The sequence below is a fragment of the Nipponia nippon genome, unplaced genomic scaffold (genome assembly GCF_047370975.1).
Source record: "Nipponia nippon isolate SJK-2023a ecotype South Korea unplaced genomic scaffold, ASM4737097v1 scaffold_17, whole genome shotgun sequence".
Taxonomy (NCBI): Eukaryota; Metazoa; Chordata; class Aves; order Pelecaniformes; family Threskiornithidae; genus Nipponia; species Nipponia nippon.
The window spans coordinates 5894912-5919418 of NW_028262333.1; the positions used below are offsets into that span (position 1 = coordinate 5894912).

Genomic DNA, 24507 nt, shown 5'->3' on the forward strand with positions numbered 1-24507 from the left:
AAGGAGCTGGACTTCAGAATAACTAAACACTTCCCAGACGCCCTTCCCATGTGGAAGGCCACCCCGCTCTCTCCTCTCCTGCACAACTAACCCATGTCTTGCACATCTGCCTTCACTGCTCCAGAGTCAGTGTCCCACCATGCTCTCACTGTCAGCCCTGAACAGTGGTCCTGGCAGGACCCCTCGCAGGTCCGCTGGCCGCTGCAGACTAGACCCAGAGAAGGCAGCGCTGTCTCAGAACGAAGCATTTTTACCAACCTCTGCAGCAATGTAGCCTGACTAGAGAAAAAGGGTGTCCCAGCACCATGCCAGGTTTACCAACCTGGGGCCCAGCTTGCCCCACACAAGTCAATGACTCGCAGGCTTCCCCCAAACTCCATCAAGACTCTCTGTTCCAACACCCCTTAGAGGCTGATGGTCCAAGCTCCCCAGGGTACCCAAGCTCCCCAGCGTTAAAACACCTGCCTGGCCCAGCTAGCAGATGATGGGATGAGCATCTTCATGGTGCTTGTAGGCCCGTATCCATTCTGCTCAAGGACTTCTGTGTAACCCCCTGCCATGCCGGGTGGTCCAAGCAAGAGTCATTGCTCCACGCACCAGCATGACATTCATTAATCCCATGGCTTTCCATGGCTTTATGGCTCAGCAGCCCCCAGTACAGCCCACCTTGTCAGCACACAGCCACTTTATCACCAGGAACAGAGCTGAACCATGAAATCGTTACAGCGCAGGGTCTGGGCACTGCCCACGGGCCACTCACTGAGCAACAGGAGCGGCATTTCACAGGTCATTCCGAGCAAGGGCAGACGTCGGTTGTAAAAGGCACTCGCACTAGGTTTTAAATGATCAGCCGCCTTGCTCCAGGCTGTCTAGCAATCTGGAAACAATTTCCAAAGGTCTATCCAAGTCATTTGGAGATTGGAAAGACGAGATGGGGAAGGAACAGCCTGGCTGCGCCCTGGTGGAATCTGCAAGTCCAGCAAAAAGTTGTACCCACATGAACACAGCACCCGAGCAGACTGCTGCAAAACACAGTCCTATGAACATCAGCCCTTCGAAAACCATCCACAGGCACTGGAAAACCTGAAGATACATTGAGGAATGAAACACCATAACTTCAGGGGCTCTTTTCATTAATTTTCTGGCTTTGTGTAGTACCTCCAGGATGCATTTCTTCTGCTTCACAGCAAAACCAAGCAGAGACTTTGCACAACCGAATTCAGGAGCAGGATCTCCAAGGACAGCGCCAGCCACTAGCCCGGATTCAGCATCCCATTCAGAGAAATGCTGCCATGGGAACAGCTCTGTGCCATGGCTTGGGAAGGGATGGGTTGGTTTGTTTTTCAAAGTCCAAGAAAATAGTTCCAAAAATATCCGTCTTGCCACAGAATTCAAACCCCGCAGGCCAGGCTTTGTGAGCGACCGGCGGGGAACTCACCAAAACTGAGCAAGGCACCAAATGGAAAAGGATCTAATTCCCATCAGCATTGCTGCAGCAGAGGAGAGGGCAAACATTAACTAAGCAGCCCAGCCCCCACACAGGGGTTATTTCAGCACTGGGAATCAAAACATCTCACAGACATGGCTCAACAACTGCACAAGAAGCGTACTTTTTAACCTGTGACTTTCCAATCCTATTTGGCAGGCAGCTGTAAGGATATTGCTCCAACTGTAGCTGAACCCCTTCTGCTCAGCTACCACCTAGGCCAGGAGAAGACAGACTCCCAACTCCTGTTTACTTTCCCAAAGCCTCATACCCACCATCTTATCTGATTTACTTCCTTTGCTCCCTTTATTCCCCAATGACCATTGAAATTCAGACCCACCATTAAACTACCCCATCATTGGTTATTCGAACAACCAAACACATCTCCCTTCTCCCCTCCACCTCCTAGTGCTTGTAGCCTCCAACAAAGATGTTAATGTGCTTGGGGATGGGTTTGATCGGTACCTATCCCAGGGGGGAGACTGTTTCTTGTAGTGAAGAAAAAAAGGGAGAGAGAGAAGGGGGGCGGGGAGGAACAAAAGAAAGAGTTTGGGATGCGTGCTGGCAAAAGAGCAATAAGGGAAGAGTTGTCCTTATTTTCCCATCAAAATGATGATTTTTCTCTAATCTTCTGATCTCAAAACTTTGGGCCAACCCTCACCACAGCCAGCAAGGGGAATGCTGCTCTTAGTGCACTCAGCACTCTCCTTGTTTTGTGTTTTGGGGTTTTATTGCTTTTAAATGCTCCCCTTGAAGGGAATCGAAAGGTGCGGCTGGGGCCACACCTGCTTCCTGGCAGGCTGCAGCACTTTTCTGCAATATGGCCAACAAACACAGCAGGCCGCACATCACGGGAGACCCCCGGGAGGACCCCCCAGGCCATGCCCCAGCCGCTCACCCCAGGCGGCCAGAGTAGCCATGCCCTGCACCGATCCCCCGCAAATCACCCCTCTCCCCAGCCTCCCCACGCACACACTTTGAACCTCAACGCTGTGTTTGTTCCTTCATTTCAAACCAACAGATTTGGGCATGTCTTTGACAGAGGATCACAATTTGGATGTTAAATTTAGACGCACACTTAGGCTCTGATTAGAGATACACAGAGTGTTTACTTGCTCTGTGGGGAGTTCGCATCTACAGGGCTGAGGGCGAAGCCCCTCCAGGCTCTCCGATCCTCGCCTGGTGATTGCGAGAGGAGGTTGAATCACCACATAATGATGCCCTGGTATTTCCCTCAGTCAGGAGCATATCTTACCTGCCTTGCTCTATCCCACCGATGGGCTTTCTCCAGCACATCTGCCTCCCCACATGCAACCAGCTCCAGGAGGGCATCCATGCCCAGGGAAGCCATGAAAGAAAGAAGCAGAGAGCTTTCAGGAGTAGGAATAACTGATCCCATGAGATGAGGGACCAGAGGCAGGTGAGGGTGTTTATGTGTTTAATGCTTACAGCTGATCTGACAGCCCTGAAGTAGGTATGGTCCTTGCCACTGGTCCCATGGATTGTGCACTAATTACTGTCAGTACAAGGAGAGGGCGTAGCACAGCTCAGAAAAACAGGAAAAATATTTCTCCGAATCTACAGGAAAAATCTGTCAGAGACGCAGTTGATTTCACCCAGTTTCAGCATGGAGATCCCTGAACTCCGTTGCAGAACCCTTGAGCTTGGCAGCGCTGCTCCTCCTTGGCTTCCCAGCTCCCACCTCCCTCTGTGATTTTAAGTGCTAGTAAATCAATTTTATGCCTTTTTCACATGATACACAGCTTTCCCATCCGCAGTACAAGAGTTACAGAAACGCACCTCGTTTCTGCTAGGTTGTTACTGACACCTTCCAGGGGTGGTTCCAATGGGGCTTTCCCTGGAGCTGAGCCAAGGCAGTAGTTAACCAGATTTGCCCCCTGTTCAGAGCACTGTGCCCCATTTTTCTGTTGAGCTTCACCACAACCTTTGGAAATGTCCCAGTCCCCCTTCTGGATGGTTTTGCATTGTGAATGTGGTGTAAATGATCCCCAAAACAGCAGACAGAGCAGGGGCTGCACAGTTATCTCCTGGGAGACCTATTACTCTTCAACTTACATTAAAACCATGCTGGAGAAACAGAAATATACAGTGTGCCACTGTTTCCCAGTGCAAACTACTAAAGAAGAAACTCCAGGCTACAAGTAGTAGGTAGTGATTTCCAGTCCCAGGGTGGGAAGTTGCAAGCTCTCCTGGGAGCCCAGGACACTCAACTGGAATAAGCCAACTCTTGAAGGACACTAGTGTCACCAACCCTCTCCATCTCATTCTTTTACCAAAGGATAAACTAAGAGAGGGCAAACATGGGCTTGTGTGGAACTGGACCAACAGAGGTAGGATTTCCCCAGCAAAATTGGTATAGAAATTGTCCAAGCAGATGCACATGCAGTGATAAAGGTGAAATAGCACATCCCAGAGCACAAGCAGTTGTTGTCAGGGGACATGACAGGCTCTCTCTGCTAATGTTGGGGCTTTGGGCATGGGTCCTGCCACAAAGAGAAGCTATTAGACTTTAAAAGCTGATAGTGATGCCTCCTAGAAAATTCTCCCTAAGTTTTGGCTGTGCCTTTCAATGTTTCAGATCATTTCCAGTGGAAATGAGGTTTCTGCCTCACGCCCCATGTGCGTAGTTACTCTCCATCCCTCATAATAACTGCTGAAGCCATTGATTGCTTTCAGCCCAGCTTGTAATTGAGAGCAAAGCTCTCAGAAATATGAGGTCATGACAGGTTTTGCAAAATAATTAGCTGGACAGAGGAGTAAAACACTGTTAATGCCCCCACAGAGGGAAAAACACCAACCAAAGTGAAGCCCTTCTTAGATGTCAGGAAATCTACAGGCAAGAGTGAGGTTAAGGACATGCCAGGAGAGATTCAGAAGAAAGTTTGCATCTTGCTAAATGCCAGAAAACCCAATCCTTGCTCAAGGTTATGCTGCCATATTGAATTGCTGGTGCCCGAGAAGGCATGTGCTCTAGCTCCAGCTTTTCTTGTGGTTGTGGCATTCATAACATCTCTGCCTTGTGGGTTCTCTGATGTCTTATAAGAGATGAGTTCACATTGCCATTTCAGTACAATTCAATTAAAAAGTCAATTAGCCCAGATACAAAGCGATCGGCTTCATTAATTCTGCTGTTCATAGAATAGCACTATTTCTGTTGCTGTTTTATTCTGCTGTCTTATTCTACTCTGAATTGTATGTGACTTTTCCTGCTCCACAGTCCTAGTAGACACACGCGCACGCAGCATGCATAAGTCTTCTTTCCAGGTTCAGCAGTTGAAAATGTTGGAAGGGAGTAGCTCTGGGCAAGTCCCTACATGCTGCAAAAACTCTTAAGCACTGTTAAGTAACAAGCAGAGCTTTTAAGAACATGGTTTTCAACTTCTCAGAAGGAACCACATGCCTTTCTGGATCACCTAGCCCTGTCCTCCAAGATTTTCTTTCATTTGCTGTGCATTTAGAACTATGTCATATTTCCTAGAAGTGAAACGATGTAATCAAAACAAGAGTCTAAATTTTGTCAGTTATGGCAAATCCAAATTGTGTTGGGTTCTCTGCCAATTCTGGTAGTTTCCCTTCCTAGTGACATAGGCTGCAATTCAGCTTCAGACTATTTGTTTCAAAAAGGAATGACCACAGCAGGGAGATTTCTGGACAATTGGCATCTGTTTACCAAGGAAAAAGGGATTTGAAGGAAGTGTCAAATTTACAGCTTTGTATTTATTGGTAATTAGCTATCTCAGTGAGAGAATATGACACACATTGTCAGTTAGGCTCTGATAATTTGTTGCTAACATTTCCCTTGACTTATAAATTGAACTAGTTCTGGCTTTTAAAGAGATGAGTCCTGAAAATGTGTCTGGAAAAACAAGTCTTCCCTGTTTAAATTAGGAAGGTGCCAAATGACTGGCAGGTACTTGATATATAATTTAAATTTAAAAGAGGAAGAAACAGTTCTAGATAAAGATCTCCTGGGATATCTAGGGGAAATATATGCACCTATATTTAGCTTATCCCTGGTTTCAACCCCTAAATGCACACACAGCAGCACACACAGCTTTTGAAAAGAACAGGCCTTGATCCTTTAACAAGCTCTGCAAAGCGTGCTAATAAAGTTACATCCTTGTTAATCATGTATGTGCTCCCTAGTTCCTTCTTTGATACACCATGTTCACAGAGATAAATCACGGAGCCGCAGATGTTCAGGAGTCATTAGAGAAGGAAGTTGATGGCGGGTGGTCATGGATGGCAGATCCTCCACAGGAATTGTGACCCTGGGGCTTTGCCGTGATAAAGGAGGAACCAGAGAGATTACTCAACGGCTGAAGGTGACATGGTCAAAGTGTCTTGCTAGAAATCTGCTCTTTCAAGCAACACAGAGGAGGCAGCCAGGGTCAGACTTGCAAATTAGAAGAACTTTGTGATAACCGAGATACAACTTGACTAGGACCTGAGCTAAAGCTGTCAAAAAGATGTAGAGCTGGCCATTCAGAAGGAATTTGCACAAAATAACAGGGCATCTCTGCTGGGGAAGGAGAACAGATTGCTGTAGGAGGGGGAGAGGAAAAGAAAGACAAGCCATGGGGAGAGATGTCAAGTCACAGTTTGCTGTTGACTCTTGAAAATATTTTGCCAGAACTTGTGTGGAGAGGGAAGTTAAGATGGAGAAACAAAACAGAAGTGAGGTTTGGATTGGGGGTGGGGAGTTCAAATATGCTGTTTGACTAGGGAGAAGGCAGAATGAAGGGAGGGAGAGATTGTCACAGAATAGGAAGTTAGCTTGATTAGACCATTTCACATGGCTTTTCACATTTTGCCTTCTTCAAGGGCAAAAACTGAAGGAGAGAACATGAACAGGTCTGAGCCATCACCAGGATGTGGGAGGACAGGTATCTCACTGGGACAGAAGGGAAGAAGAGCTGAGATAACAATCACATCACCAAAGGTCAGGGTAGAGAGAGCAGGGAGGTGAGGCTGAGCTCATGAAGGCTTTTCCCCTAACATACTGGCCTTAATAAAAATTACCAATGTTCTTCCTTTAACCCCTGCAGGACCCAAGGAGACACCACACCATGGAAGTCACTATCAAGAGGCACTTCCTGAGTTTTGCTGTTTTCCTGATGCACTGTGTGGTCCACAAGGCGAGCTGTGAGAAAGGCAACACTTCGCCTCTGCACTTCACCCACTTCTTCTACAATGCCACCATCTATGAGAATTCAGCCCCCAAGACCTACGTGGAGAGCTACGTCAAAATGGGTATTTACAAGACAGACCCCGAGTGGGACATCAGATACAGAATAGCCTCTGGAGACACCACCGGTCTCTTTAAAACAGAGGAGCACGTGATAGGGGATTTCTGCTTCTTGAGAATAAGAACCAGGAGCAGCAACACAGCACTTTTAAACCGGGAGGTCAAAGACAGTTATATGTTAATAATCAAGGCCACAGAGAGCACCTTTGCCTATGAAGCCTGGGCCAAAGTCTTGATCCACATTCTGGACAGAAATGACTTGAAACCTCTCTTTTCACCCCCCTCCTACAAAGTGTCCATCAGAGAAGACACTCCTCTAAAAACGGTGGTCAGCACGCTCAGTGCCACAGACGCTGATGCTGGCCAGAACGCCGAGTTCTACTATGCCCTCAACACCAAGTCTGACCTATTCACCGTCCACCCCACCACAGGAGCAGTTATGACCACAGGCAGGCTGAACAGCACCCATCGGGGCAGGCACCATCTGCAAGTTTTGGCTGTGGACAGAATGAGAAAGATCACGGAGGGGAATGGCTTTGGGAACCTGGCTAGTCTCATGATCCAAGTGGAGCCATCTGCCAGGAAACCCCCCTCTATCTCCTCAGTGAAGGTGACACCACCTGACTCAGCCGAAGACTTTCTCTATGCAACTCTGTCTGTAGAAAGCAGTGACTCAGAAGTAGGGATAGATTCAGTTGACTTAGTGGATGGAGATCCAGGAAGACATTTCAAAGCCATCAAATCCTACTTTGGGAGCACTGAGTTCATGATTGTGTCAACCAAAGAGGTCAACTGGCTACTTTACCCATTTGGTTTCAACCTCAGTCTGCAAGCCAAGGACAAGAGCAAGCCACCACTTTTCTCTCCTATTAGAGTTATCCATATACCTCCTTCCAAGTATGTCTCTGCCAGATTTGAGAAAGAAGTGTACCGGGTCCAGCTCAGTGAATTTTCCCCAGCTGGAAGCCAAGTTGTTATGGTAAAGATCACACCAGTCTTCCCAAATCTTAAATATATTTTGAGACCTACTCCTGACAGCACAAGCTTTAAAATCAATCCTCACACCGGACTGATAACTACAGTCAGAGCAATGGACTTCCATGAGCAGTCTCGTTTTGAACTTGAAGTTACAACCGTTAACAGTCACACATCCACAACTGTTGTCATTGACATCACTGACTGCAACAATCACGCTCCAAGCTTTAGTCAGTCTTCATACCGTGGGGCCTTTGATGAAAATGTTCCTCCTGGTACCAGTGTCTTAACAGTAAGGGCTACAGATGAAGATGAAGGAGACAATGGCTTTGTCACCTACACCATAGCCAACCAGAAATTGGTTCCCTTTGTCATTGACCCCTATTCTGGCATCATTTCCACCTCCAAGTCAATGGACTATGAGTTGATGCAGAGATGGTATCATCTGCGAGTGTGGGCATCAGACTGGGGCTCACCCTTCCGCCATGAAACAGAGGTGTACGTCTCCCTCATGCTGAGCAATGTCAATGATAATGCTCCTGTGTTTGAGAAGGCAAGCTGCAGTGGCACCATCCCACGGGACTTTCCTGTTGGGAACCCAGTGGCCACAGTCTCTGCAATCGACAGTGATGAGCTGCAACATATCAAATACGAAATCAAGTCTGGCAATGAGTTACGGCATTTTGAACTGAATCCCATCTCTGGAATAATATCCCTTAGAATATCTCTGCAAGATCTTCCTTCTGAACAGCCACTCTTCTACTCTTTGAAAATAACTGCAACAGATGGAGAGAACTACGCTTTGCCAACATCTGTAAATATCACTGTGGTCAGCCAAGGTCTCCCTGTCAAAATGCAGTGTGAGGAAACAGGAGTCTTGAAACAACTGACAGAAACTATCATACACTCCATTGAGTCTCAGTCTCAAGGCCATGGGCAGGATGATGAAACATCTCTGAACTTGCACCTTATAAACCATAATGCTCCAAAGTTTGATGACAGCTTTCCACGATCTATTGATATCATAGAGACTGTTCCTGTCAACTCAACTATTGCTGACCTTTCAGCTATTGATCCTGATACTGGTTTTAATGGGAAATTGGTCTATGTGATCTCAGATGGAAATGATGACAGTTGCTTTACCATTGACCTGGAACTGGGTCTCCTTCAAGTCCTTTCTCCTCTAGATCATGAACGAACCAGCTTCTACATTCTTAACATTACTGTGTACGACCTTGGCACACCACAAAAATCATCTTGGAAACTCTTGGCTGTGAATGTGTTGGATACTAATGATAACACTCCTAAATTCCCACAAGGTGCCTACTGGGTGGTGATACCAGAACATGTAGCAACAGGGACAACAATAGCTCAACTGAGAGCAGAGGATGCTGATACAGATGACAATGGGAGAATAAAATATTCTCTCCTAACCCCCACTGATAAGTTTGCCATTAACAGTGTCACTGGAGAAGTGACAGTTACAGGTGTCCTGGATAGAGAATTGTGGCCTTGCTATGTGCTGAAAATAGAAGCTAGGGACCAGCCCAAAACAGGTTACCAGTTGTTCTCTGTTACAGACCTCATTGTGACTCTGGAGGATGTAAATGACAACACCCCACAATGCCTCCCAGCCCTCAACAGCGTGAAGGTCCCAGAGGACCTCCCCGTGGGAACCATTCTACTGTTTCTGGAGGCTTTTGACCCAGACGCTGGCTCTGGGGGTGAGGTGAGGTACAGCCTCATTAATGATGAGGAGATGATGTTTCATGTGGATAAGCTGACCGGAGCACTCCGGTTGGAGAAGGAGCTGGACTATGAGAAGAAGGACTCTTACAATCTAACCGTGCAGGTCAGTGACGGTGGGAAGCCCTTCTCTCGCTCTTCCCTCTGCCACCTGGAAGTGAACATCCTTGATGTCAACGAGAACTTGCACCCACCACGCTTTGCCTCCTTTGTCTTCAAAGGCTGGGTGCAGGAGAACAGCCCTGAGGGCACATCAGTGATGATGGTCACAGCAAAAGATATTGATAAGGGGAAAGATGGAGAGGTTCAATATTTCCTCCGAGAGGGCACTGGCCTGTCTGTCTTCCACATTGAAAAGGACACAGGTAATGACAGCTCAGTTTAATGGTGTACCTTAAAGGCTTAAACTATATGCTGTGTTTGGCTTGACTTTTTGGCCCAATAGGACATTTCTATATTCTCTCTGTTTACAAAGTTCCATGCATTCAAATCTATCTTGCTTGTGCAGGGATGTACAACGTGCATCCCTGTATCTGGGGAGGAGCAAGCAGGGTTTGTCTCCTTAAAATAATGGAAAATCAATATCTGTCCTCCCCCAAAATACCGAGGTCTTCCCTTTCACTTGTGTACTAAATTACCCTCAGCACAAGCAAGCCCTCACCTCCCACACAATCTCGCAGCCATACAAGGTTGGTGCCACAGTTTATATCTGCAGCAAAGACCAGGAAGCAGACTAGAGATGCAGGCTGGTCTGGCATTAAGGACAAAGTGGTCTGAATTCCTTAAATCCCTCACAAGCACTTTCTGTCATTCTTCTAGGCACCATCCGGACCATAGGGCCACTCGACCGAGAAGGAATGTCTCACTACTGGCTGACAGTGCTAGCTCTTGACCTGGGAACAATTCCTCTGTCTTCTGTGACTGAAATTTATATTGAAGTCACTGATACCAATGACAACCCACCTCAGATGTCCAGACCTGTCTTCTATGCCTCTGTGATGGAGAATTCCCCACCAAACACGTCTGTCCTTCAGCTTGATGCCTTAGATCCAGACTCTAGCTCAGAGGGAAAACTGACTTTTCACATCCTAAGTGGAAATCCTCAAGGACTCTTCACCATTAACCTCATTACAGGTAAGACTGACCCAACTCAGCATCTGTTTTTGAGGTTTCCAAGTGCCCAGAGGATGTTACCAATTCAATATAAACAGCCCACGCAGCTGCCTTTGTCACAACTTCCTTCTGCAGCAAAAGTCCCAGTCTCCAAATACACTGTGTGGGAAGGCTAAGGATTGAAACCCTCAACCTGAGGGCTGCTATTTGCATCCAGATGGCTCTTAGAATGACACAAATGTGCTTTGAAAAAGCCTTAAACAGAACCAAGCAGTTGCTTTTAATCTTCCCCCTTATTAACAACTGCCCTATTGCACAGTCTGAGCCAGGAAACACCCTTCTGGAGGTGACTATCTGCTCCTGAGACAGACCAAGGCAGGATTAATAAAAATGAATCCCACTGCATTTAAAGGCTCCACCCGTTCTCCGGCACTATTAATGTAGTAAGTGTAGTAAGCCTCTTCTGCCGTCTTCCTAGACTGTATCTTTCATCTGAGGATTAATTACCAGATCTTTCAGAGCCATCAAAAACCTGCTGATGTTTTGTGTAAACAGCCTCCTCAAACTATCCCAGCAGAGCTGACATTGGGCCAGTCTGGCAAGGAAAGCTGTGCCGAGCCCTTCACTCCATCAGCTCCTGGGAGAAGAGGGAAGGGAGGGCAGAGAGCCTGAGTATGGGAGAGGATTAATTGCACGACTTTGATCTCCTGCAGATGATAAAAGCAGTTCACCTACTGCAGCGGGATAGAAGCCTGCTCTCAGACGAGAAAGGAGCTGAATGTGTTGTAAAAGGCTAGTGCAGCTCTCAATTAGGTGTTACCTGTGGTGTAATGGCTATCTGGCAGCCCTCTACAGCTGGCTAGGAGGAGAGTGTTTAGAAAGAAATTGTTACGCTGAAACATCAAAATCCTTCTGGTTGCAAGAGATTCACAGGGTGCCTCTACTTGGCACCATGTAGATACACTTGGAGATGTCAGCTAACTCTGACCACTGCTACCCCCAGTTGTAGCTACCTCCACTCTCAGAAGCTTTTTAGCCAGGTCAGGGCATTACTCTGCATCCAACTTGCCCACATAATCCAAATGACTACGCACAACTCAGCCCCATGGACAGCTTGCTCAAATGCTGATCTCCATGGAGAGGTGCCTTCAGACGCCCTGTTTTAGAAGACCACTGCCTTTTCGATGGGATGTGGACCAGAAATGGCTCTCAGGACACCAGGCTATCTCCCCTCATCTGCTGAGCTCTAGCTTGCACCCATGCACCCTGCAGGAAATTCAGCCTTCTCTGTTCTGCAGGCAAAACTTTCACCTCAGTGTGAATGCAGCCCTACAAAGCCATGCTCCAAGGCTGCTGTGTTTTATGGTAAAATAAGTGATACTGGCAAAATCTGAACATTTGCTAATGAGACACCTCACCTCTAAGCCAACCCTTTAATTCCCATCTTAGACCAAAAAAGCTCTCTCGGCTATGAGTCATCTCCTATCCATCTCTCTCTACGGTCAGATAATTTGCATGTGAAGAGTGATAAGTTTGACAGTCCTGTAAGAAACTCATGAGCTGATCTTATCTCTTGGACAGTTGCTGGAGGTCTCTTCTTTAAACCCTGAGCTTAGAGGTTGTTTAAGGACCTGCTTCCAAGCCTCATGAGGATTCAGTTATCTATTGTTTTACTTGCATGTCACCCAAAAGAACAAATAATTACCTGCAAACATTGGCATAAACTGAGCAGTTTATATCCTCATGCTTACAATATCTAAAGAGAAGTCATCTGCTACTACTGCCAGAAGGAATATCACAGCTTGTCTAAATTTCAGGGCTGTAGGCAGCTTGTTGGAAACCGTGTGATATTTTCATTCTGTGGATGAGGGCATGATAGTTGCTCCATTAAGTAGAATAAAAATATAATCTTTGGTCTCAGCTTGATAGTGCAGCATTGGAAGATGAACTGCTGGTCTTTCAGTTCCTGGTCATTCACATCAGTGCAGGGTTGTATTCAAAAAAGTGTTATCCCAATACAATGCAAATCAAACGACTTACATTTAAACAGGAGAAAAGAGAAAGCGCTGCAAGTATCTGAGTGCTATAGTGCTACTAGACCACTGAGGCTTATTCTGGATTTTTAGTTAGGACATGTCCCCTTTGTTTTTGAAACACAATAAATGCCTCTCTTCTTTCACTACCTAGAAGAAATGATCACAAAAAGATGTAGAAATATTCCAGTTCTTGAAATGCTAGAGATCTATATGTTCCAGATTGCCAATACTCCTTCCATGATCAATCCCAAATCCTAAGACAGTAAAAGAGTTTGAGCAGGCAGAGCCGCTTATCTGGGATGAAGCTGAATCTCTGCCACATTATTCAATGATAAACATCGAAGTTTCAAGAGGAAACCACAGAGGCTGCTGCTTTTAACCACACAATTTGAGCAAAGGACAGGACAATCTGCCTGTGTCAGGAGTTCCTCCAGCACTCGGATGAGAAGGGAGGCTCCTACATGCGGAGAAGACTGTGATCGAGACCTCTTCTCTTCTATCCCAAACTGTCATCAAAGAATAAATAAATCACATCAGCACTGAAATAAGCCAGAACATGAGAGGGCCAGAGGTCAGTCTGGGTCTCTGCTAGGCAGGGCGCTCCTGGTAGGAGCCACTTGGCAGAAGGAGAAGAGGAGGAAGCTTGGTCTCATCCTGTGCGCTAATAGGAATTAAGGTCCTGATTCACTGTTACAACAAACATGTCTACACCTAGGATAACCCTGCAGAATAGCCCTGGATAATTATTCAGGACACAGTGCCACACTATTGCAAGTAACCTATTTCTGGTCCTGGAGCTGGCTTGTTCTGTGTTTGATCCAGTATCTCAACACAGGGGTGGGTTGGCCAGTGGAGACATACCCGCAAGGCCCCTTGACTTTTCCTCCTGAGGCCTTGCAAGGAGACAGGAACAGCCATGATAACTGTCCCTCAGCAGAGCTTGGCTCCTCCAGCATCCCTGAACTACCACCAAAGGGCTCTAAGCTCTTCCAGGTCTCAGTTCCCTAAAGATGGTGGAGAAAAAAAGAGGGAAAATAAATGAAAGACTAATGAGAAGAGGGAATAAAACTGTGCTGTGAGATGAAAGCTTTCTGCCATCGGCAATGGAATCTCTCCAGCCCAGCCTGGCAGCTGGTGCAGAGCAGTGTTTGTGGGAGACAGAGAGATAGATAGATAGATAGATACATGGAGAGACGGGCAGATAGTAGGGTTAGGGGTATTCTTTTGCTGGAAAGGTTTTCAGCTTTTGTGCAGGGTTTGCAGTCCCTGGTGTGAAGGGGGTTCCAGTCCAGACAGGACTGGGAGGAACTGGGAGGCTGTGGCAGGAAGAGTCAGGATGAAGCCATTCATCGAATCCATTTACCTTGGACTATTCATCTCCAGCTGTTATCTAGTGCTTGTTCTTCTGATCCTTCTCCTGCTGTGCCAGTGTCCCTGGGCTTCCCCAGGATGCCTGTGGTTCCCAGCATTTCTCTGCATGGAAGGACATCCAGCCTGCTCTTTAAACCTGAGGGCTGGTTGCACTGCTGCTCCCTGAGCCAACGTACCACAGGCTCCAGCTGAGCATGGAGTAGTGCAAAGCAGGGTCAGAACCAGAGGGAAGGTGGTAGGAGGAGAAGAGAGAAGAGAAGGTGAAATGGAAGCAACAGTGAGAGAACAGAAAGAGGATTTCAGGAGAACAACCTGTTCCCTTCTCAGGCTCTTGTGAAAGCCCTAATGCCTGCAAACCTGATTCTGGCTATTTTAACTATCTTAGATTTTCTTCCCTGCAGAAAGGGCAGGGGGCCAGCAACCTCCACCCCAGCCCTGCTCTTGCCAGCAGAAGTTATTATTATTTTTTGTTCCCTGACAACAATGTACTGTTAATTCTGCTGCTCCTGTTCCAACATGACCAGCTTTCCTCTCTCCCTTTTCCAGGCAGCAAGCGGGAGAATTACAGACAATCTTTTCCCATTGCTGTGGGTAGATAGGCTGCAAGAGCAGAGCTTGTGCCTGTCTGTATGCAAGCAACAGAAGGGATAATTTCTGGACCTTCAGGTGAATGCAGAGCTTGGCTAATTGGCCAAGTGCAATTAGGACCTTTGACAGTTTTGTTCAGTCTCCAGGACTCAGCAGAAACCTTCAGGGCCACATACAAGAACACAAATAAAGGACACCCACTCAATCGCAAGTCCCGTGGGACGGGCTAGCTGCTGTTTTCCAGAGGGGCAGGGACTGCACTAGTAACTCACACATGTGCACATGCACACACAAATCACTCTCATTAAAAACTAAACGTGCACTTCCCAGGTCCTTGTAGGTGGCAGCAGAAAGAACCGAGGAACTGTTTCCCCAGGCCATGAAAGCTGATGGCAGTTCCCCTTTAATAACAGTTTCCACTTCCATTTTAGCCTTCTGGCTTCACAGGGTGTATAACCAAGTAGCAACAAATAAAAATACACATTAATTCCAGCTGGCTTCTCTCGAGCACCAAGTCTGATCCCCGTCTCCCTGTCTCTGGGTGCTCAGCTGCCGTGTGAACATTGCTGGCAGTTTGTGCATCTTGGCAGCCATGCAGCACACGGCTCTGTGCGGGAATTAGAGTGATTAACCATTAACCACAAGGGCTTTCTGATCTCAAGGCAGAGTGGTAACTGGCTCTGGAGAGGGGAACTGGGAGATGCGATTGGGTACAGGGTAAGGGACAGAAGGAGTTTGCTGGGGTCAGGAGGAGAAGCCAACCCTTTGACTTGTGGCTCAACACATATGAAGCTAAACCCAAAAATGCCATTTGGTAAGACTCCCAGCTAGGATACGGTACAGGTCTGTGATAGAGAGTAGAGTCAGCTCTTACTCCCCAGGAGATCTGAGCATCTTCAGTGGTACAAACATTTAAGATAGTCAATAAGTTCCAGTTCATCTGCCATCAACTACAGTCCTTCTTCTCCAGCTCTAGAAAGCTCAGCTACAATCCTGTTTTCTTTCATTTTTATCATTAGGTCATGAAAGAATTTCAGGGTGTGGCCAGGCAAATCCAAATAATCACTTCAGAGTGGTTTAAGTTACCTTCCATCAGCTGGCATGCACTAACCAAGTACAAACAAGGTATTAGTCTGTTGCAACTGAATTTTGCAATCTGATAGACTAGCAATATCCCCAGTGTGCACACAGGTGTTGGGTGGCTCCACTGTCAATATCTAGCTATGTGTTCTATGGGCTTGTTAGGTCAAAATTATGAACAGATTCCTGAGGCAGCTGGAGTTTTAGGCTTTGTTCCTCTGTCCTAGCCAGCCTATTGGCAATGTGGACAGCAGCATCAATGAACCGCTGCTGCAATTCCTTCTTTAGGCCCACATTAAGAGAGCATTTCCACGTATATCAAGAGTTCTGCTGCTATTAGAGCCCTACAGAGGTAGGGCTGGGAGCCCGAGAGAAGTTCAAAAATGCCTCAGCCAGTGTGCTCTCAGGCCACTGCTGAGTCCTCTTCACCTGCCAAGATGTCAAAAGGAAGATTAGGGAGAAGAAAAAAAATCCATGACATACATGCAAACAGAGTCTTTCAAATCGCCTTGTCATAACACATTAAGGAGTGTTGATTTATGATTGTAAAGGCATCAAATAAATGTTTAGTGCAGCGGCTGGTGCCAAATACAGGTAATCCCAGAGAATAAGTGGAAACGGTTAACAACAGTCTTGTTCCAAGCAGCAGCTCCTTGCTCCCTCCTTCAGCTGCCCGGTGTTTCCTGCAGCCATTTGAAATTTCCTCCTGCCTATCATGCTCACACAGCAATACACCAAAGCACAATATAACTGAAAACAATACTATTAATTAAAACTTTTTGGCTTTGGACCAGAAATGAGAGTTGAGATGGGTTCGCGCAACTCTGATTTACAAGTCTTTCAGGATGCACAAGTGCACATGCTCACACCATTGCAAATGCACACTGCCTCCCATGCAAAGCATTTCCCAGAGTAGCATGAGCCTGTATCGCTGCTTGCGGTGGTCAGGAAAATTCGCTCTGCCTTTCGTTTTTGTGAGGAAGCAGGACTTCACGAGGAATAAACACCATGATAACAGCAGATAACAGCAACTGCTGGGAGCAGGAGATGTGGGGAACGGAAAGAAGCCCTCATGGGTGTCAGACTTGATGACTGTCAGAAAATCATGCATTATATGTACAATTTCCATCATCTATAAAGCAGTTGTAAAAATGGTCTAGACGTGCTTTTCCCCAAAGGTGAAGACTCAAGGCACTTGATAAGGACTATTATCAAACCAGATGTGGAAACACAAGCCTCAATTCCATCCTTTCCACACTTGCATCTACTCAGCTTAGTAATTGACAGGCCAAAAAGAGGCTATTATGATGATTTTGTTTAAACTCTCATTTATTACAGCCACAATTCCTCCCTCCTGCGCCCAACCTATTCCCTGCAGTTAAACTAGTGTGTATTTTTTAGAAATCCCTCAAATCTTGCAATTGTTAGAGGATCCATCCTGTCTCTCAGCAAGGATTAAATAATATACCAACATTATTATCGACTGTGTACCTTATTTTTAGCCTAAATGCATTTGTTCTAGCAGTAGAATAGAGAATATTTCCCAAGATAGAAGACAAACTTCTGTCAAAACACTGTAAATTACAAAGAGCAAGGAAAATAAGAGTCAAGACTTCTTAAGAGGCCAAACTTGTGCCAGTGCACGCAGAATGTTTCTTACTTAGAGGCATAAGAAAAGTTTTGTTTTCACGGTCCTGCAGCCTTTCTCACCAAATGCCTTGACAACCCTCAACTGATGTAGGCACCTGGTAGGTGTCCCCCCTCCTCCATGATCTCTGTAATCAGAGGAGCGAGAGCAGCTCCTCTGCACAGGGACTCATGCTGGAAGTGGACAACTTGCCCTCTGGGGTATCTGTTTTTCTCCTCTGATCACAAAGGGAACCTGAAACAGGACGGGCGGGCAGGCTCATGTGAGGATTTGATCAGCCCTGGCTTTCCTCAGACGCTGAGTCTTGGAGCTCAAAGGGTTTCTTTCTTGGCAGGTCTGATTTCTACGACTTCACGGCAGCTGGATCGAGAATACAAGGCTGAACATATCCTAGAGGTGGGTAATGATGATTGTAATTAGCTTTATTTACCTACAAGTGTATTAAGTCCTCAAAGAGCTTTCCTTGCAAGTTGGAGCACAGAGAAAGAATCTCATCTCATCAGCTCCCAACTGCTGGGAAACTTAATTAAATGGTGTATGTTGCCCTAAGAGACAGCTGCAGCAGTACTGCGGGGTTTATTATTTCCTTACTGAAGACTGGAGCAAAAGGCCTGTTCTGGAAGCTGTGGGAATGCAGGAAGAGGACTGGAATTGTCCTCTAGCAGGATGGATAATAAGTTATGGGGGAAAGAGCAAGCCAGTGAAATCCACCCTCATTTATCTCATTCTATCAGACATTGCTGTGTAGCTTTGTGTTACCAGCCCCATCCTTAGCTGCTCTGAGCTATGCATATTTACATTAGAGGGATCTTGAGGTGTTTCAGTCTATCAGTCAGGGTGATTGAGGATAATACATTTCTCTCCGCAATGCAACATCCTGGGAGCATGCGGAGGCACAGCGAGGGGAGGATGGGTGATGACTTGCCAAGCCATTGCAATACAAACGTTTTCAGTTGTGTGACCCCTAATGACCAATCTGACCCACTGCCCGGAGCAACTACAAGCAGGAGCCCTGCAGATGCGTCTTCCTGTGCATGCACAAGCCTTGCACAGTGCCAGCTACAGTCACCAGATTTCACCCTGCAGAGAGGAGCAATGCCTCTGAGAATGCTGAGACACAAATACAGATCCACACAAAAACCCTAGTTTAGTCATTGCCCGTCAGGATCAAGGCTAGCTGTTCATGTCCTAGGTCACGACAAAGGGCTTTGTCACCTATTTCCTTTGCTTGCTGGCAGGTGGCTGTTTCCGACAACGGAGAGCCAGCCCTGAAGTCCACCAGCAGAGTCGTCATACAAGTCCTGGATGCCAACGACAGTCCTCCCAGTTTCCCCCACAAGCTCTTCATGGTGCAGCTCCCAGAGAGAGACGCCTCAGAGACACCGCTGCCAGTCTATAGGCTGATCGCTTCGGACCGTGACCAGGGCCAGAACAGCCAGATCACCTACACCATTGAGGAGGAGGAGGAGGGGATATTCACCATCAACCCCACAACTGGCATGGTGTTCTCCAGGAAAGCTTTTCCTGCCTCCGAATACAACATACTCACGGTGAGAGGAGAGGGAAACAGAGAGAGACAATGGGAAGAGAAGGGTGGAGAGGGAAAGAGAGGAAAGGCTGCAGAAACAGAAGAGATAAAAGACAAAGAGATGGAGAAAATGCACAGCGGGAGGAGAGCTTGAATGAGACAGACTTGGGTTACAGGGAGAGAAACTGGGAAGGAATGATGGGAAATGCAGAAGGTAAGAAGCTATTAAAAATGGAGGATAAATTAACCATCCAACTTACTCTCAGAGATGAACACAGTGATCCACAATCCCATATGGATGTGGACCTGAACCTGGGTCTTTGGGTTTCAGTGGTGCCTCCATTTGGCAGTCTGATCAGGCCATGGGGCTTGGATATAGGTTTAAAGCTCTCCCACACTCTGTGGGTCTTTGCAACGAAGCTTGTGATCCAGGTCTCTGCTGTGGACTGAGCTTGGCAGATTTGCTTGATGGTCAAGAGGAATTTGGGTTGCACAGCTCTACCTTGGAAGCAGCCAGAGCACAGGCCACTGGGGCAAGATTTGTTTGTGGGATTTTGGGCGCACTTGGACCTGAAACTCCTGGTGGGTGGGAAAAGCAGCTTCCCATGGGGCTCCCATGGGCTAAACCAGCCTTCTACCTGACTGCATGTGTATTTCCTGGCAGGTCAAGGCAACAGACGGTGGCAGCCCACCACTTTCCTCCCACGTGCGGCTTCACATCAGCTGGGTCACCCGGCCCGGACCTTCCTCGGAGCCACTAGCTTTCGATGAACCCCATTTTAACTTTGCTGTGATGGAAACAGATCCTGTAAACCATATGGTGGGAGTGATCAGCATTGAAATGGGCCCCAGCCAAGTGTGGTTTAATATCACAGGTGAGACACAGAAATTAAACCAGGACAGTGGTGTCTGGGAGCATTTGCCCCAGCTCCCTTGGCTTTCAGCACTCACATGCCTGAGCTAATGAAGTTGTTTGCTTTAGGTGTAGGTGAGCTACAGGGAAAGCTTTCTCACAGACACCAAAGGCTTTAACAGCCATAGACAAAGCTGCCTGTCCAAGGGCTCCAGTGCCAAGTGCAATTATCTAACACACTTTTTTAATGACATTCTGGGACTTGCCAGTGTTTGAGGAGTTCTCCGATGTCGCGTGAAAGACAGGGCATGCCAGTCCCAGCTCCTCCTGGGAATCGAGTGATACTGTTGGTTGTGGTAAAACAGCCTGTGAGGATCCAGGTGTCCGGCTGGGTCTTGCAGACACCCCTAACCTCTCCCTCCCTGCTGAGCCCATAGTCTCGACAGGGAGCCAACACGGAAGGATTCCTCAAAGAGCTGGTCTGACCTAACTGGTGGGGCTCTCCTTTCCACCTCACGGCATCGCAGGGGTGACTTAGACATGAAACGTGAAGAAGCTCTAGGGCCTCCTCTAAGACACACGATGCTAGGGCAGAAGGGACGTGGGCTGTCACCCCAGGGGACTCATCAGGCAGCACGTGTGCAGAACTGGTCCTACGAATGAGGGCCAATTGTGCTCATGTAATTTGGTGTTTTGAAGTGGTGCCCCAATCTGTCTTGCACAGCCTTTCCCTAACACTGCCTGCAGGGCTTGCCCTCGTCAGACAAAGCCTTAATTGGGTGAGTGAATAGTTTTTCCTGTTACTATGTTAGGGCAATGATAATGGTGTATAAATACAATTAAGCAACAAGAGATACAACACTACAAGGAGCAGACAATATCAGTGCAAATCTTATCTGGCATTAGTAGTGTCTGCTTGGGTTTGCAGAATTAACGGTATATTCCTCTGAACGTTATCCCATCGTTTCCCTGCTGAGTGCTTGCCTGTATGCTCGACCTCATCTTTGCCAGTTCCTAGTGCACCAAGTGCTACTCAGGGATCTCTTGGTTTCTATACTGGTGGAAGAGGACAGGATTTCATTTTCCCTGCTAGGGAAGCAAGGCATCACAGTAGCTGGCAACCAAGCGGGTGATGCAGAGATCCAGGAGCCTTCAGCACCTCATTCAAAACCTCACCTTTCCCAGTCCACAAAGGCTCTGTCAGTGGGGTTGGTGGTGTCTGCAAAAACTCTGATAAAGCAGCATCTTTCTTCATCTCTTTTCTTTCCTGGCCTTTCTCTTTCTCTTTGGCACCATGCAAAGAGAGCCCTTCTCTCTTTTCTCACCGAAAGGCATCCATGGGTCTCTCTTTTCCTCTGTCTCTGCTTCTTTCTGTCTCCTTCCCAGCAGGAAAATGGTGGTCCAGATGGCTCGCAACCACTGCATTTCTTCCGCAAGGGAAGATGTGTAATTTAACAACCAGCCAAGATTTTCCCAGCTGGTAAAAGAACAAAGCAGAATCCAGAGCATCCAGTAGCCAGGAAGGGAGAATTTGAGACCTGGGATAAATTGCAGAACACTGCTTCTACCTCTCCATACCTCAGAACAGCGTAGCGGTGTTTCATGTACAATAGAGAACTAAAAGGCCACCAGCAAGCAAGGCATGAGAAAGGAGCTGCCATGCCAGGGCTGCACAGCAGTAGCGTGAGGGACAGCCTTCTGCTGCTGAGCTGCTCAGGCCTGCGGTTCCCTGCACTACGCAGCCATCTGGGTTGGACGCAACAAGCTCTGCTCACCCTGGAAGTACCGTCTGCCTCCCCAACTGTTCAAGTATTGGGCTTCTTCAGGTAGCTCACAGGCTCCCAACCGTGGCAATGAAGACCATCACTGATATGCCCACAGTGTGACCTTGAATTGGAAGCCAGCAAGAGTGCTGTTCAGCCCTGCAGGTCCCTGATCCATGCTAAGCCTGTGATGCTGCATAGCTGGAGACCTTGTGCAAATAAATCAATGCTCAAATGTGCCTGTTGCAAATCTAGCCAGGGCATCATGTGCATACGTGCATCCTTCCCCCTTTTCGCCTTCTCCTCATTTTCTCTAATTCCCCTCACCTTCCCTTTCGTACCCCTTTGTCACCATCTGTGACTACCTCTTTGTCCAGCTTCTCCATGTCCTCCGTCTTCTGTGTCCATCTAGCCCATTTTGTATTGAGTTTCCAGATTTGGGGGAAACCTCACCTATGGCACTGTCCCCAATCTAGCTGTGGCCAAAGAGGTACAGCTAGAGTGAATGCCTGCACATCCCCATTCAAGGTATGTGGCTGGCATGCCACGTATCTGTGGCTGGGCATGAGCTCCTTGTGTGGTTTGTGTATGGTGTCTGGAGGGGAAATCCTTGTCCTTTGGATGTCCAGGCAGCTCCTGGAATCCCTTCCCCTGAAGAGGCTGCTGGTACCTGCAGTTTGCTCCAGACAGAAATCTAGCTGTAACTGTCCCCCATTTCCTTTTCTCATCTCTCCCTTATCCCAGGTGGTGATGATGACATGGATTTTGACATTGAAAAGAGCACAGGCAGCATGGTCATTGCAAGACCCCTCGATGCAAGGAAGAAGTCAAGCTATAACCTGACAGTAGAAGTCACTGATGGGTCCACTACCATCAAAACCCAGGTAATGTTTTTTTCTTTACTAGAGACCCCATCTAGAGTGAATATATGCCAAAGGGAATCTTTCTTCTGACTCTACTGAGCTCTGGATCAGGTGCCAGGCACAAGAATCTCCTTACGCTGTGATTACACAGTATCCCAAGTCTTTCCTAAGTACCAAGCTAAGATTTGTTTTATGTTGTTGGAAACACAAATGGTCTAGGAAAGCCCGGGTCTTTCCTGTTGATCACAGCCAGCATACAAGGACACATCTACACCACCAGCCAAGCTGGGGTGGCAGTTCACACTCTCAGACCTCAACTTGCTCTGAGCTGCTCAGGCTGAACTACAACATGGCTGGGACAACATACTAAGACATAAGGGAAATACATATGCAGTTAGATGAGGCTTGGGTCCATGGTACCATGTCAAGGGGTATTCCTGGGACTTGCTAGCCTATGTAAAGCCAGCAGAGATGCGTCTGCAAGAGGTGAGGTGAGGCCCTCCCCTGTGCTGCTCCAAGTGCACGGAGCATTGATAACATATCAGCACTGGGGCCCACGGGGCTGAGTGGGGCAACTGCAGAGATGCTGTGTCCTCTGAGTTGCCAAATGAAAAGCAAGCGCTGGTGAAAGGAGGCACGCTGCTTTCAGGCATGTCCCCAAGCACCAGTCAAAATGGCTGCTGAGATTTGTCCATCTTTACCTACCCTCAGGAGGGGTATTCAGGGCTTGATCTTTCACCAGCTGCTTTCTCCACACATAAGAAACATTCAAAAATCCAACCTTCGCTGCACAGGAAGACTTAGAATGTGAGTCACGCATCAGTGACGCTCATCGTGGGAAATTACTGTGGAGGTTTGCAGGGATGATGAGTGAGGAACACAGACGGCTATCTATCTCAACTATCTTCACGTAGTGTTCCAAATAAACAAACAAAGCCACACCTTGCCTGGTGTGCATTCCCTGCCACCTTGCATTTCATCCCTACGTTTATTTTGGCACTCAAGGCCACTAGCAAATGTCAAAAAACCTGCTTGTGCAAAATACCCATGGCATGTTCAGGTTTGCTAACGGAAGCAAGTTATTACACTTGGTTGGGACTTCCTAAGATGCAGTTGACACTTTAGTAGGGGGGTCAGGACAGTCAATGTAGGAGGCCGAACAGAAGGAACTAGGTGACTTTGCAGGCAGGATTCAGGCAGGCCATTCACAGGAGTTTGCTGTTAAACGCAGCGGGGAAGATTGGGCTAAAAAGTGTAGACCACAAACTTTGCTTCTCCACACATGTGCTGCTCTTGAGATAGGCCAGCCCCTCCCTTCCTTTACCAAACATCCCCTCTCTGTGAGCTTTCTGGTGTGTAATTAATGAGTGCTGGTGTGGAGGCACCAGCCAGCAAAGCTGGCACCACAGCTGAGCAACCGCTACTTTTCACAGCAGGCTGCGACGGTTTCCCCGTGTGCCAAGCACAGGCACGATCAGTCTGAATGGCTTGCCAGATTGGAGAGGTTAAAAAAAATGAGAGGAGGCAAACTGAAAATCACTAAGGGAAGGCATAGCAGGAGTTCCTCGGAGAGAAGGACGAAAGGGCTCCCAGTCACCATGGGTGGCAAAGCCCCAAGAGTTGGAGAGCTGTGATGATTACAGGGCTCAGAGCATTGCTACACCCAAGATGGGTTGGTAGCTGAGATTTTACATGGCTGCATAAATCAGGTTGCTCCCACATCTCTGCTGCCCTCACTGTGCTGTCTCCCCCACAGGCATTTATCCACGTGATTGACATCAACCAGCACCGTCCTGAGTTCCTGGAGAGCCATTACGACGTGAGGATTCCTGAAGATACTCCCTCAGGGAGGGAAATCCTTCAAGTCAGTGCGACAGACAAGGACAAAGGCAAGGGCCTCATCTACACCATCCATGGCAGCATGGACCCCAAAAGCACAAGACTTTTCCAGTTGGATCCAAGTAGTGGGGCCCTCACAACAGCAGAAGGCTTCAGTTCCCAGCCCATGCCACAACACACCCTAACAGTGATGGTGAGTCCCAGCCAAACCCTGCTGAGTCCATCAGCTTCTCCGGGATATATGGGTCACTGGAGAAATTTAGACTGGTTCTAGTCTTTGAGGGAGGATTTGTCTACAACAACAGGGAAGAGGAAAGCAGGGTAATAACCTTTACTATATAACCACCCT

At 47.5% G+C, this 24507-nt stretch overlaps 1 protein-coding gene across 1 annotated transcript in view; it reads left to right on the plus strand.

Annotated features, from left to right (window-relative positions):
* Positions 1-6576: 6576 nt before the first annotated feature.
* Positions 6577-24507, plus strand: part of FAT2 (FAT atypical cadherin 2) — a 47492-nt gene continuing 29561 nt past the window's right edge. Inside the window, 7 exon segments of the mRNA XM_087754200.1 lie at positions 6577-9841; positions 10296-10610; positions 17647-17708; positions 18551-18862; positions 19505-19715; positions 22201-22340; positions 24076-24351. Of these exon segments, the coding sequence (XP_087610326.1) occupies positions 6577-9841; positions 10296-10610; positions 17647-17708; positions 18551-18862; positions 19505-19715; positions 22201-22340; positions 24076-24351 (4581 nt within the window).